This window comes from Amyelois transitella, chromosome 9 (assembly GCF_032362555.1).
Source record: "Amyelois transitella isolate CPQ chromosome 9, ilAmyTran1.1, whole genome shotgun sequence".
Lineage (NCBI taxonomy): Eukaryota > Metazoa > Arthropoda > Insecta > Lepidoptera > Pyralidae > Amyelois > Amyelois transitella.
Genome location: NC_083512.1, coordinates 1,561,409 through 1,577,293, shown reverse-complemented (window position 1 = coordinate 1,577,293; position 15,885 = coordinate 1,561,409). Strand labels below are relative to the sequence as shown.

The 15,885-nt window shown below is 35.3% G+C and overlaps 2 protein-coding genes across 2 annotated transcripts; one reads left to right on the top strand and one right to left on the bottom strand.

Moving 5' to 3' along the window:
• Positions 1-7,885: 7,885 nt before the first annotated feature.
• On the top strand, positions 7,886-13,840 carry LOC106130259 (carbonic anhydrase 7). Its single transcript, XM_013329066.2, has 6 exons — positions 7,886-8,020; positions 11,511-11,714; positions 11,963-12,064; positions 12,316-12,485; positions 12,981-13,211; positions 13,462-13,840. The coding sequence occupies exons 1-6, from the start codon at positions 7,975-7,977 to the stop codon at positions 13,672-13,674; spliced, it is 966 nt and encodes a 321-aa protein (XP_013184520.1). The 5' UTR covers positions 7,886-7,974; the 3' UTR covers positions 13,675-13,840.
• Positions 13,841-14,257: 417 nt separating this feature from the next.
• On the bottom strand, positions 14,258-15,830 carry LOC106130260 (V-type proton ATPase subunit F). Its single transcript, XM_013329067.2, has 4 exons — positions 15,671-15,830; positions 15,465-15,546; positions 15,097-15,302; positions 14,258-14,745 (listed from the first exon to the last, which is right to left on the bottom strand). The coding sequence occupies exons 1-4, from the start codon at positions 15,722-15,724 to the stop codon at positions 14,713-14,715; spliced, it is 375 nt and encodes a 124-aa protein (XP_013184521.1). The 5' UTR covers positions 15,725-15,830; the 3' UTR covers positions 14,258-14,712.
• Positions 15,831-15,885: the final 55 nt, after the last annotated feature.

Below are 15,885 nucleotides of genomic sequence, written 5' to 3'. Positions count from 1 at the left end.
TGGGAGCCATTGGCCTTCTTCTCAAGAAAGCTTAGCCCGTCGCAGGTAAAGTATTCACCCTATGATAGAGAATTGTTAGCCATTTATGAGGCCATTAAATATTTTAAACACATGCTTGAGGCTAGGCATTTTACCATTTACACTGACCATAAGCCGATCAGTTTTGCTTTTCACGAGAGGAAAACTAACTGTTCCCCTAGGCAGTACAGACATTTAGATTACATCGCTCAATTCACTACCGACATTCGCCACATATCTGGAAAAGATAATGTAGTTGCAGATACACTTTCGCGCGTCGAAGAATTGAGCGAACCGATTAATCTCGAGCATTTAGCCAAATGCCAAGCCTCTGATCCAGAACTAATTAAACTTATTGAGGAAGGATCTTCACTACGTCTTGAACAGTTAAAAGTACCTGGATGTGATTTACCTTTGTCCTGCGACGTAAGTACCACAACTCCCAGACCGTTCGTGACAGGTGTCTTACGCAGGCAAGTATTTGACTCTTTACATTCTTTGAGCCACCCTGGTCCCAACGCGTCGGCTAAGTTAGTCTCCGAAAGGTTCGTCTGGCCAGGCGTAAAGAAAGATTGCAGGGAATGGGCACGAGCCTGTATCGCGTGCCAACGCGCTAAAGTTACGCGGCATGTGAATTCTCCACTCGGTACGTACAAACTACCACGAGCAAGATTTACCCAAATCCATATAGATTTGGTAGGTCCTCTCCCGGTATCCCAGGGTTATAGGTACTGCCTGACGGCGATTGACCGGTTTACAAGATGGCCAGAAGCAATACCATTAGTTGACATCACTGCCGAAACCGTTGCCAAAGCTTTTCTATCAAACTGGATAGCTCGTTTTGGCTGCCCGACGGTTATCGTTACTGACCGTGGCCGTCAATTTGAATCCGCCTTATTCGGATACCTATCCAAAATGACGGGCTTCGAACATAAAAGAACGACAGCCTACCATCCGGCGTGCAACGGTCTGATTGAACGGTTTCACAGACAGCTCAAGGCAGCAATAGTTTGTCATGCTGATGGCAGCTGGACGGAATCACTGCCATGGGTTCTGCTTGGCGTAAGAACGGCCTTTAAAGAAGATTTGCAGGCCTCGGCAACTGAACTGGTTTATGGCGAGTCGTTACGCCTGCCTGGTGAGTTCTTCGAACCTGACGTTCCCACTACTACTGATGTTACAGAGTTCACAGCCCGCATAAGAAAAATCGCTGAACATCTACGACCTTTACCAACCTCGCATCACATGGCGCCACAAAAACCCTTTGTGTATAAGGAATTGGCAACCAGTACCCATGTCTTCCTTAGAGACGACACCGTACGAGGTTCGCTTCAACCTGCCTACTCAGGGCCACACAAAGTAATAAGTAAAAGAGATAAATATTTTAAAATTTTTTACAATAACAAAGAGGTGACAGTTTCGATAGACAGACTTAAACCTGCTTTCATCTTAGCAGACCCTATCCCTCATTCCGATATATTCCCACCTAATACCCAAAAAGATTATATCACCCGTTCGGGGCGACGTGTGAATTTTCCAGATTTCTATCGCCCTTGACGGTCTCTGGAGGGGGGTGATGTAGGCACATATACACAAACTAAATAAATTATACCTAACACATACAACTCATAAACAAGACCTAGACATCACTTATAATATATTAAAAACAGTTACACAAATAAATACATATTTATATATTTATTACTTAATACGATATCACTCTTACCGTATCGTCATTAAAATAATGCAGTGGAACCATACACATGCTGTCGCGCGCTCGCCAGTCGAAATTCATACGAAATAAAAAAGTACGCACGCATGCGCTTCACCGCTGTTCACCTAAAAATTTCTCGGTTTACGCGCCACATTTTTTACGTTGCTTTATAACTGTTTCTTTTCTTTCGCTTTTCCTTGTGTGTTGTAAATTTTCTCTATTCTCCTTCAACCCTATGCTTCAACTATTTATGCTTGTGCTACCGTATAAATGTGTTTTCAAGAATAAAAAAAGTGAACTGCAGTTGGACTATTATTTGCCACTGACTGAAGCCGGGAACCCTAGGTAGGCATTGCATACCATTACCTATCATCCTAAAGATTCTCCAGCAAAAGTTGGTGGTGGTCAGATGGGACCTTTATACCTAATACAGGATTATGGAACACCTCGGTCTCCTTTTCAGGCAGGTGAAGATTTTTCGGATTAATAAGACATATTTCAAGAGTAAGAAGCAGCATTCTAATACAAGAATTCTTAGAACTCGTCACATTAAATAGAAATGCGGGCCTGCTATCAAACTGCGCTGTTTATGTCAAGCTTTTGGTGTGTTCAGCCCTTAAGTTTTAGATTCCTCATTATATTTTGAAGTTCAGGCGGAAGCAAAGAGCGAAGTCACTTCGTGTTGCTGCTTAATCCTGGATTGTGGTTTGCAAGCGCCCCCAGGCTCCTTCTACAGCGGGACAAGCGCTAGGATGATGACGTTCAGAGCTCTATGGTAGCTGTATTTTTTTTTCAAGCCATTTCTGTCCTACTGTTGAGGAATTACCTTCAAATATTTTTTTTGAATTTTTTGTGGGAGAGGTCTGCAAGTGGAAATCTATAGTCTCTGCCTACCCCCACGGAGGACAGACGTGATAGTATGTACCTATTAATGTATGTTGAATGTTTTGAAGCCTATTTTTCGACATCCACGGAGTGATTCGGCAGGCAGAGCCTTAACTAATGCTTGATTTAAGATGCGCTAAGCGAATATTTTTTATTCGAATTTTGTCTGGCGCCAAACGTGAAGAGAATAGATTTTTCTATTAAATTCTGTCTTAATTATTCGTTAGATAGAATTGAGTTTTAAATAGTGACCGGTTGCTAGCCGATCGCCTAAAAGAAGAATCTGAAGTGTATAAGCCAATCCCTTAGTCGTCTTTTCCGACATCCATGGGAAAGAGATGGAGTAGGTACTTAGTGCTTTTCTTTTTTCTACTGGTGCCGGGGACCACACGCCACATAGTTATACCAGTCTGCAAGTTCAAGTTCAAGCTTCTTCCGCTTAGATTGTACAAGTTAATCAAGGGAATGGCTGAAATTACTTTGGGATTCCTCTTCCGAGCTAGAAAATTATCTCAAACTCAATTCCAATCAAATTTAAACGTGGAGTCTGAGTATTGTGAGTTTTTTCCTGTCTACTCGGTATAAGTGTAATGTAACTTTGTATAATGACAAGCAGAGTTTAGTTTACGGAAATGCACTTGCCATCCTCTGTAAAATAACCACGCTTTATTGACCACGCCCCCTGTAGCCATTAAATATTAAGCACACGTCTTGATCACCGTCAATACAGACGATTAACAATTAACCTGGCAACATTATTTATGGCTGCCAAACCACGCTTGTCTGTTTGTGGATAAATATTTGATGTACGGTATAAGAATTGTAATCATTTGATTGGTGTAAGTGATAAACTTAAGAACAGTTTTTGGCGGGGAGTGGGAATTTTCAGTATTGAATTGAACGATGCATTATGTTGTTATTGAATGTTTATTATCTGTGTCAAATGTCATAAATATCTACTCATTTTCACTTAATTATTGCCTCTGTGGCGCAGCGGTAATACGCTTGTCTGTAACACCGGAGGTCCCGGGTTGGAATCCCGGTTCATGGGCATCCATCCAATCCGGGCATGATGAGAAAAGAACTTTTTCTGATTGGCCCTGGGTCTTGGATGTTTATATATTTAAGTATTTATTATAAAATATAGTATCGTTGAGTTAGTATCTCGTAACACAAGTCTCGAACTTACATCGGGGCTAACTCAATCTGTGTAATGTGTCCCAGTATACTTATATTTTATTTATTGAATTATTACTTACACAGGTACCTATTCATATTAAAAGTTAGAAAGCGGATTCCAGGCCTTGAAATTAAGTGGCTGAGAGTGAAACTGGGAACTCGCAAAGATAAGAGTGAGTGAGATCGCTCCAGTAATTTTCACAACTCTGGTAGAAACAAAAAACTCGAAATTACATGAAAACATTTGATGGTAGATTAAGTCAATAATGACCTACGGACGGTATTTAGCGCTACCTACTCGTGCAAATACAGCGCCGCCTCCTTCACGTACCAGTTTAGCGCCAACAACAAAATAAATTTTGGCAAATCCCATGAGAACTATAGTTTTTACCGGGATGAAAAGTACCCTATGCCCTTCTCCAGACTCTTAATTATATGTATGTAGGTATATACCTACCCAAAATGTCATGTATATGTCAGTAAATTACATGTGTAGGGCCAACAAACAAACAACTTAACTTACTTTCGCATTTATAATATTAGATGGAATGTATCGAACTACTTTTAGATTCAGACTATTTTCTTATAAATTGTACCACAACAAACTACCGTGTAAGAGTTAATTATAATTTAATCTGTAAGTAATAAAACATAATGACAAATCATTCTAAAATGTTGCTCAGGATTTTTTCAATTTAGACTTTATCAAACTTAAGACTTTGTCACAATTCGAATGTTAACTAGCTAAAATCTATCAGTTTTTCCTAGACTGTTGGCACAGTCTACCCCGCAGGGGATATAGACAGTGCCGTGTGGTTCCCGGCAGTGCAGTGTGGTGGCGACTAAGGGATAGGCTTATAAACTTGGGATTCTTCTTTCAGGCGATGGGCTAGCAACCTGTCACTATTTGAATCTCAATTCCATCATAAAGCCAAACAGCTGAACGTGGCCTACATATCCGTCTTTTCAAGACTGTTGGCACTGTCTACCCCGCAGAGGATATAGACGTGATTATATATAAGTACTATAATATGTGTAACTTTAAAGGTAGCCATGCATAAGGAGGTCGGCCTCTCGGTGCAAAGAGCCTTAAGCCTGATAGCTGTTTTTTTTTAATCCTGAGACATATAAATACGTCGCAGGTAAGAGTGATGAGAGATAATTTAAAAATAAAAAAAAATAACGATAATCTTTATTAAGTCTTGTTTTACCATTTTTAAGAGGGCATAGACACGGATAACCAAAGATATAGAAAGCGAGATTTTAGGTATATGGAAAAAATCAATATCAACTCCAAATAATATGATTTTTTTTTATTATTGTTATATTCATCATAACAGCTGATATAAACCTGTCCGCCGTTCCATATTATTTTAAAAATATGGAACGGCGGAAATGCAAGCAGTAACTGTAATTCAACTGATTTACTTTATGATGATATGCAATAGAGATTTTGAATTGAATTGAAATTATTGTAAAAACTTACTGTACGAACAAACATCTTGTCATTTATTTGCTACGAACTCTACGACAAATCCCATCTCGTAGAATTTCGTAGCGGTATCTCTACGCGTATGCTACAAGCGTCTACGAAGTTATTTTTATGAATTTATTATTAGAAAAATATATGAGGAAATAATGTGCCGTGTCATGCCATGATGTCGTAAAAGGCGACTAAGGGATAGGCTTACAAACTTGGGATTCTGTTTTAGGCGTTGGACTAGCAACCTGTCACTATTTGAATCTCAATTCTATCATTAAGCCAAATAGCTGAACGTGGCCATTAAGTATTTTCAAGACTGTTGGCTCTGTCTACCCCGCAAGGGATATAGACGTGACCATATGTATGTGTGTATGTGAAACAAATAATCTTCTTCTGCCTCCTGGCGTTGGTCCTGGTTACATCCTCACCGCTCTGAAGAGGAGCCCGGGTTGCGCCTTTGACCATGAACCCTGATCCTCCCATCTGACCTCAGCCACCTTAACCCATATTGTTTGTTTGTTATATCTTTTTTTTTGTCAGAAATTGTGTTAATTGTCATATAGATAGTACACAGTAATAAGGGAAATAAATCACTTGCAATGGCGGACTTATCCTTTGAAGGGATCTCTTCCAATCAACCGGCCAGTCAGTCAATATTGTCTGATTACCGGTCACGTAGTCGGTTTTCTTACACTGTAAGAGAATCGGTTAGCGCTCAAACTAAAGTACACAAGAAAACGGTTACATAAATACAAATGGTACATGACTTTTTCGTAATAAAGATTAAGCCAACAAAAAAATCTTTATTAATAGGTTAAATGATCTAAGAAATAAAAGATTTTAAATGGAGTAAGAGTGATAGCATGTATGTGCTGTGAAATAATTTCGCCTTGGGGTTATCCGATGCCCTTCTTTTTTCCGAGTGATTTCTTAGACGCATCCTACAATATCCACTGAATATTGATCTGTAATCCACAATATTTATCTCAAAATGGAGTTCAGAATCAAAGAAAATGGAGTTGTCCATAGGCTGTGGTAATCACTTACCTTGAGCAATTAAAAAAAAAATCCTAATACGAATTTATTAATAAATCAAAATCAGTTATTGTAAAAAAAAATTATAAAAAAAAATATAAGACCTTTACCTCCCACGGCCTTCCAATGTTTAAAATGTAACATTACTCAATCCTTACAGGCGTATTATTATTACATCTCTTTTATTTTTTATTTGTCTACTAATCAATGGGCATGTTTAGATGATAGCCCAATGATTTACATCATCGCGACAGTATGTTATCATTCTATTGTTCGGGGATTCGGTCCACCCGCCCGGTTGAAGGATTAACCCGTCTAATGCTAAGCCTATTTGAGTACCTATGTGGGTAAAATGTGACAATAAAAAAAATATTATTTTTTTAATTTATTTGTTTAAATGTTATGTGCGTAAAATGTACAACAGGTGGACTTAATGCCACAAGTCATTCTCTGCCAGTCGAAACTTTGGACCAAACTGAGATGGTTAGAGATTAATGCTAAATGATTGAATTGCAATAAGTTTATACTATATGACTAGATGATACCCGCGGATTTGCTCGTCCAAATATCGTCATTTTCCGTTCTTGCCGAAATTTGGAAAATCTTTCGTAATGTTCTCTTAGGCCACATAAAGAACCATCTTTTAACATATTTTGATTAACATAAAAATTAAACAATCACTGTTACCTTTACATACGCAGACATTATATTAAATAAATTTATCAATTACGGGGTAACCAGAGCCAAAAGTCACAAGACAATTATTAAGACTCCATGACGATGAAATATTTGAGTCCTATGAAAAGAACCATAGAGTTAATTAATTTATGGGAAAACATACAGTAATTTACACGTAATGTAATGTGTCATGCATCAATCAGGAAACATACCTCTACGTCACAATATTGGGATAAACTCTGTTGAATATTAAGGAAATATAAATGAATCACATATCGTTACAAATTTACAGTTGTCCTGATTTTGTTTCAACTTATTTTAAAAGTTTAGTTTTATTGTTTATATGGGATAGGATAGTCTCAAGGCTTACCATATTTTCTTGAAGTTCTAACAAACATATTTTTTTAATCTTTATGGTCATGACTTGTAATTGGCAGCAGGGTGTTCAATATTTATTTAGGTAAACCCACAGGAATCATTTGATTTTAATGGTAAAAGGTTTAAAATGCTAGGAACCTATAACTATTGACAAATCTCGTTGGCACGAAGAAATGAAAAAAAAAAACGAGAAAAAATATTTATATTTTTCGCTTAATATTATGGAATAATTCAGAAAAAACAAAATCTGAAACCGTAAAATAACTATTAATGTCTAACATGTAGAAAAGAAAGAAAACTGTGAAAATAATGCGCGGAATTCCATTTTCAAAAGAATAAATCAGCGTTACAGATTAAAAATTTTGAATAAATGACAAATAAAAAATTTGGTGGGTCGGGTAAGCCCGGTTCTAATGGTTTCATCCGACGAGTAGTCATCCGAAGGGTTGGTTCTCACGTCATGTCGCGGCGTGCTATTGAAAACGCAGTGGTCAAGATGTTCTTGTGTAGTATATAAACTGTCGCCGGCGCGATAGGATCATCATCAATTAGTTCTTATATCATTAATTAATATAATTAAAAATAAAAAAATAATTTTGTGATAATGAACGCTTCGGTTTTATTAGCGGCAGTATTTTTGGCGGCAAATGGTGAGTTCGGAGAAAAAAAAAATACATATTTCCAATTAATAAGTGTGAAAATATATTTCATACTTAATAACAGTTCTATATACATATATTATGACAATCATGTGTCGTAGTGTTAGAAAATTATAAAATATTAAAAAAAAGTTTTGAAATTTAAAGGGCAGAAAAGTAACATAGACTGTTTTTTTTATTGTTAGAGTTAGCATCGCCAATTAGAAACAATTAGACAGATAATTATAGATATTTAGAAAACAAAACAAGCGGAAGATTTAACGCTATTTTTAAATATACTTCAGAATATATATAGGCATGATCCTTTTCGGAAAGATAAATCGTAAACGAAGTATGAATAAAAGAGAAATTGTATTGAGCCAGCCTAAAGTGAGTTCGAGACTTGTATTTTTAACTGCCTTTAAAAAAAGGTAGTTCTTAGTTTGACCTGTGTGTATGTATGTTTCTCCGCGATTATCTCGCGTCTCACTGAGCCAATTTCAATGCGGTTTTCTTGAAAGTGTTTGTGACACTTAGAAGGTTAAAGAAATTTCACACTTTAAAAAAGGAGGATATTCATTGGAGGCGGTTCTCTTCGTACAAAAGTTATGTTATATAAAGACTTTATGTAGATAAACATAGAACGAAACCAGCTTAGATCTGTATTGCATGCCTATGCATTTCATACAAACACATTTGTTTGTGCGTCATTGGATTGCATAAACATCCGAATCGCATGCTTTCACGGCTGCAACCTTTTTTGTTGTTTACCACATTTTCACATATTGGATACACATGTTTTGGCTGAATAAATACTTTTTCTATTGCCACAGGAAACTCTGCGGCATAGACAATATTTATGTTGTAATTAATTTCAATTGGTTATCGTATTTTTTCTATCGATTTTATAAAATGTACTAAAATAAAGTTAAAACTATTTTCTAACGCATAAGTACTTATTTAAAAGAAACTTCTCAGAACATCATCGTCAACAGCGTTTATTTTAGAAGTTGCAAAACCCTTTTCCGTTTCCGGAAAATTTGCGGAAGTCAAGTTTTCACTGACTTTTTTTGTTTACACCATTTCGGAAGTACATAGACATTGCAGCCAATATTTTATGGTTTTCACAACAGTCTCACGTAAAATTAGGAAATAATTTCGTCTGATAAAATGGAACCACGCGGCCATTCGTTCTTGTACACCTGCCCTATAATATTCTTGAAATTTTTACAATTGATAAAAATACTTGTACGAAATTACCTATTTTGATGAAATAATAACAAAAGTGTAAACTAACATAAAGTATGTAGAAAAACTATTTATAAGTTTGAACAGATTTCAAAGGGCGCTGTTTAATATTTAATTTCAGTAATGAAAACACGATTTGTTTGGTCTTTATACTGTTTGTCAAGTCGGGCGACATACTAAAACTGCTAATTAACTGTTTGGCAATGTACTAGTTAAAGGTAAGATCAAGTCATCTGATCTGAGATAAGAGATTTTTAGGTTAAACGATATCAATCGACTTCCGGTGTTAATTGCAAACAAATTGTACAAATAAAAGTTACCATAATATTATTAAACACAGGCAAAAATAAATAAAATTATAACTCTCATAAAAATAGGGTTTACATATTTTTGGAGCAAAATTTACCTAATGACAAAAAAATTAATAAATTTCTAGTATGTATGACTTTCATTTCAGATTTTGTAAAGGATAGAAAATGATGCATCTTTTTACAAAATCACCTTTAACAGTTATTATGAAATATTTAAAAGCATCAATTCTAACGTTAATAACAAAATCAAACTAAAATTTGAGGTCATCTCTAACACTAAATAATAGATATTGTAATCTTTGAAATCTGTCTAGGTAATACACAATTTCTGTGTTGACCTTTAAAATTCGTTTAGATAATCCTTCGTAATATTTGTCTGTTTTATTTAATAGATGCATCGTGAAACTATTACAGACTTTTTTATTTAATAATCATATTACGAGGCTTAAAATATTTCTTGCTACGCCAAAACCAAAAGCTTAATATTATATTTTTTTATTTATGACATCCATATTTGTATAAGTTTCACAGAAATAACTTCAATTTATTTATCTTTACTGCCTCGACTTGAATAAAGAGGTTCTTATTTCTTCTGCACTCAATTATTGTAATCAAATGCGATATAACCATAAATTAACGACAAAATATTACAAAGACAATGCCGAGTTATAAAAATGTAATAAATTCTTTAGCGCATAAATTATGCATAATTTTGTATAAATCTGGAGCCGGTAGTCATATAAAAAGCTTATAGATTCTAAGTTTTGCAATCGCATGTGGAATCATAATGTTTTGGCAACATTAATTTATTAGTTTCATAGTATTGATTTGAAATTTTGGCACGTAACTTTGATGGGCAGTGTAAATTACTCTTTTATTGTCATTTTACGACCAATTCATTAATAAGGCAGTTATTTTGAAACGGAAATCACGTGTTTTAATAAAAAATGTGATAGGAATAAGGTTGGATAGCTAAAGGATTACATCACTCGGGCTAATTCCTGTGTTAACCGTTGAGTTGAAAATAGGAACAATCCAGCTTGGTCGTAGAAGGCAACTTAAGGATTTTACAACTATTGCATTAGGTACCTAAACGTTTCTAAGTGGGGTTTGTGGGCATTGGGCATATACCCAGTACTGAAATCTTACTCATTACAATTTTATAGAATGTCAGATTAATATAAAAGAATCTGAATTATATAATAGGATTGTGTTCTGTTTGTGAAGTTGACGTAGTTGAAGAAAATGCTGCAGTGCAGTTTGTAACCGCTTCTTCTGCACTGAGTGACGCTTAGGAAGCGACAGCAAACTTACGTTTTAAGTAATTTATTTGACGTCAACGAATAAAAGATTTGAATTTCGAATTTCTGTATAGATTTATTTCATCTTTAATGTAGACAGATTATATGCTTATCTAGTACAAACCGTGGCTTTAGAAAATGTATCGGAAAATAAGAAAGCATAAGTAGTCCTTGTATGAAAAGGACAAAGGACCAAGTTACAGTTTCTAAATGTAGAATGTGATATTATTGAAGCAGGATAGCAACCGGCAGACAGGAAAACAATTAATAATTTGTTATGAAAATAAAACATGAACGAAAATCATTGTTTTGACAACATGAAACTCACAAGAAAGTAAAACAATTGAACGCTATTAACTACCTACCATCACAATTGTTGGGAATGTTTTGAAACCTTCAAACGCGTGATACAAATACCTATTGTAATAAATAGTATATAATAATTTCTATATTTCACTTTGTTGTATGGGTAATTAACATTTGGTAAATCAAAACTTTCTAACTGAAAAATGAAGCTACATTACAGGATAAGTACTTACCTTATAGGTAGCGACCAGGATGGTTCTTAATTTAAAAAAAATAAATACAACACAGATTACACACATTGAGTATGTAGCTATGTTATTTTTTTTTAAATTCCAGTCGCCCTAGTCGTCGGCTGGGGGTACAGGGCGTCAGATCAGCGGCGATGGGCGGTACTCCACCCGGCTTGCGGCGGTCGTCAGCAGTCCCCCATAGCCATCGCAGCCCGACAAGCCATCCCCATATCCATCCCAGCTATGGAGCTCATCGGCTACCAGAACCCACTGCCTGGGCCGCTAACGATCACGAATAACGGACATTCTGGTGGGGTATTTATGGAATACGTACATATAGTCACGTCTTTATCCCTTGCGAGGTAGATATAGCTAACAGTGAAGACTGAAAGGGCATGTTCAGCTGTATGGCTTGATGATGGAAATACAAATATCAGAAAAAATATAAATGTAGAACGCCCTGCGGGCATAAAATAAATTTCAGTAAAAGATCACTTAGTGTTAGATAAAGATATTATTATTATGACTGTATCAAGAAATTTTAACTTATTTTTTCAGTGGCTCTAACAATCCCGAAATATAGTTCCGAAGAGGAAAAGAAGGGCTTCCGTCTCCCCTACATCTTCGGAGGTCCCCTTGACAACGAATACGAGATTGAAGGTAAATAAAAATTCATATCCATTCTACTTACATAAATAATATAAGTATATCAAAAAAATAATAGGTACATAAGCAGCCTTGTATTAGAATACGAGCCGTTTAAAAAAAGTGACCTTTTTTAAATTTAGAATGGAAAACATATTGCTCTTGTCTATGCCTCGCGCTCCACGCATTGTATATTCGGTATATGAAAATCTTTCATCTTTGTCATATTAATAAAACAAATCTAAATTTTATTTTGAATTTCGAAGGTCTTCATTTCCACTGGGGTGACAAGAACAACCGCGGTTCAGAACACACGCTCAACGACATGCGTCTACCGCTTGAGATGCACATCATCCATAGGAATAAGAAGTACAGGAACTTGGCCGAAGCCCTGCAGCACCCTGATGGTCTTTGCGTTCTGGCTTTCTTCTACCAGGTCATTAAAGTTTATCTAATTAAATTAATAATCCACGGACATAATGTGATCAAGTATTTTTTTAAAAAGTGCTTGATACTCAAGTTTTGGAGTGCGAAATCTTAAAAGAAACTTGTAAGTAGTTTTATATTGCATACCATTGGTCCTGGCAAAGGGTCAGGTCAAGAGTACCCGAAATCGCCAAGCTTGCATGGAGTGAGTTATGATGTGGATGAAGCGAAGGAAATATGCAGAGATCGTGGCAAGTGGAAAGATGTAGTCTCTGCCTACCCCTTCGGGAAAAAATCGTGATCATAATGCAGCAAATCAATTAAAAGATCATGTCAAAAGTGACTGTAAAAGCTTTATCTTCATAACTTCGTTAATAAAACATTTTTGAGTCTAAACTAAAAGTCTCAAGCAACTGTTTTTTCTATCCATCAAAGAACAAAACTGCATTACAAGATCTACCTATTTGAATATGCAAAACATCTTAATGACACAATTTCTTTACAGGTCGTAGAATTCGACGCCAAACTGCTCACTCCCATTGTCAAGAACCTGTCGGCTATTGAGAACTACAACACCACCATGAAGCTGCCTCATACCTTCTCTCTCTCCTCAATTCTCTCCGGTCTTGATACTGAGCGTTTCTACACCTACAAGGGTTCCCTGACCACCCCACCTTGCGCCGAAGCTGTTACGTGGGTTGTGTTCTCAGACTACCTCCCGATCTCCGTATTCCAGGTTTGAATATTTTTTTTAATTTCCAGCCAGCAGTTTCAAACTGGCCGAAAGTTATCTATGGTTGCGAAAATGATCTGCCAAATTTCTAAGACTGGGGTTTTAATTTTAGAAACTCATTACATTCAGGCTTATCTATCTGAAGGATTGATGAAATGATTGGACATGGTAAAAAAAACTTAGATTGTGAACAAAAATAAACAATGAATTTAAGTAATAAAATTGTAAAACTAAGACTATTATACTTTTTCAGATGGACAACTTCCGTGGCCTCCTCTCGAACCTGAACCTTCCCCTCGTGGACAACTTCAGACAACTGCAGCCACTATTCGGCCGTCGCGTATTCGTCCGCATCACCTCCAAGAATCCAAAATTCAAGAAGACTAAGCTCCACTACTCCAAATGGGACTGGGTACACAGTGGCCACAAGAAGGCCGACAACGAAGTCAACGAATTCGATGAATAAAAAAAAATCGATATTTAAAAATTTAATTTAAAAAACACCGATTAGTTCTCTATTACGGGTAATTTATTTTCTCGTTGATACCAAATATTTGTTATGTTACCATTTCTACTCTATGGTTGTGTGCACTTGTATATTTGTGTGAATATTAGGTTATTAATTTTAAGTTTTGTTATTACTAAAATAAATACTTGTATAATATAACATAGCTGCTTTTATTTTTTATGGAATTTAACATAATATACATATCATTGGGATAAAAATAAATAAGTTAGGTACTGTAGTTGTCTGCTCCAAACATAGACTGCAAAATAAAATAAAAGAAAATATATTAAAATAAGAATAAGAAAAACATGAAGGTAATAAAAAATTAAACAAAAAAAAACACGCCTACCTTCATAACTCGAAACGACAGAAACGAAACGACAAACAGCTTGCATCAAGGACCAACACTTCATCACAAACTTAAAAAAAAAATTAACCACAATCTGTACAAGGTTTAGTATTCTCATAGAAGTAAAAAAATCTTCAATTCCTGAAAAACTTCACAAAAATCATGCTAATGCAAAAACAAAGAATAAAACAATTTAATTGGATGAATAATTTATATTCTATTTAACATTAACATCAACAAATCTATACAAGATTAATAATACTCTGTGACATAAAACAATTTCATTAATAAGGAAGGATAAATGTTGTGTTCTTAGCACATAACAGATTATAAATTAAGAAAAAAAAATTGGCTGTGGAATGTATTATCAACTGCTTTAGTTTAAATTGCACACAGAAAACAGACTTATTGTATTGAAACAGTTACATCAATCAATTTTTAACTATAATCACGTCTCAAAATATGTGTTACAATAATTTTAAAATTTTGAGCCTAATAGCTACTGGGACAAGAGTCATATCATAGACAAATACGAGAGCAAACTTTAAGACGTGATTATAAATTAGTGGTTAGTTAGTTTGTCCTTTTTTGGCGTATTTACAGAGCGCCGGGCTTCATATGCCACAAAAACATGCAATATCACTAACTTAGCGTACCAAGTCATCTGGGTTGAACATGCCCTGGAAAAAAAAAACAATAATATAAATATATTTTTTTTTTGTATGACATGATTTTTGATTGATGTGATATAAGTGTAATAAAGTGAATTATACTTACGACAATAACAGAAGATTACTTAAGACTACAAATATTGTCATTAAAATTTATCTAGGTAATTTGTTTATGTCCTTCTAAATCTTAAGACAACAATTTTCTAAGTGAACATGACTTGGCTATTGTAAATCAAAAATATACAAATCTAAAAAGCCATTTTTCAAAAAACTTAGACTCAAAAACGTTCATTAAGTACCTCCTTCGAAGCCTATTCTAACAGTGACCATTCAAATAAAGTAAATTATAATTTTAATCACCTTAGCACGACGCAAGATAGAATCTTTGCTGGCGTCATATGGGTGATCTTTCGATGGAATCTCAAGCACAGCTGGCACTGGTGACGAGTGAGCGTCAATCACATGTCTGATCAGCTCCGCGACGTTCTGGTTGATCAGGATTATGTCGATGTCATCGCGTTTCACAAATCTCTTGAAACACTCCTCAATTTCACTCACGGGTGTGTCTATAAAAACATTTTCACAATTTAGTAAAAGGTGTAGATCACAACTTAGTATAAAGTAAATATCGTGTGGTGTTCGTATACAATAGTGGAAAGCGTTTTGTTTTGCTTAGAGTAATATATTAATGGACGATTGTTGGTTGTATAAAACAATGATGTACTCACTCTTGTCAACAACCATGAAGTTAGGATGTCTGTTTTTATTGATTTCTCCAATACCGCCCAACAGGAATCCTACGCAAGTATCCTGGAAATATATAAATAATTTTTATTCGCTATACATGCTAAACAATCAAATATACCAAGAACAAATGTACAACGCAAATATCAAGCATAGAACATAAAATTTCGTTTAAAATAAGAAGGAGTACCTCATCACCAATAACACTGATTAGTTTTCCTTTGATAGCTGCGTGTAGGGCCATTTTTACGGATTTTTAAACAAATTTTAGTGAATTTTATTATTACAAGAACTGTCACAAGAGCTCGTCACCTGACTATAGATTTTTTGTTTAATGTTGGCAGCATTGCTTATATGTCATTTTCTTTCTTAACGATTGAATCGATAACCAATCGTAAAATATTC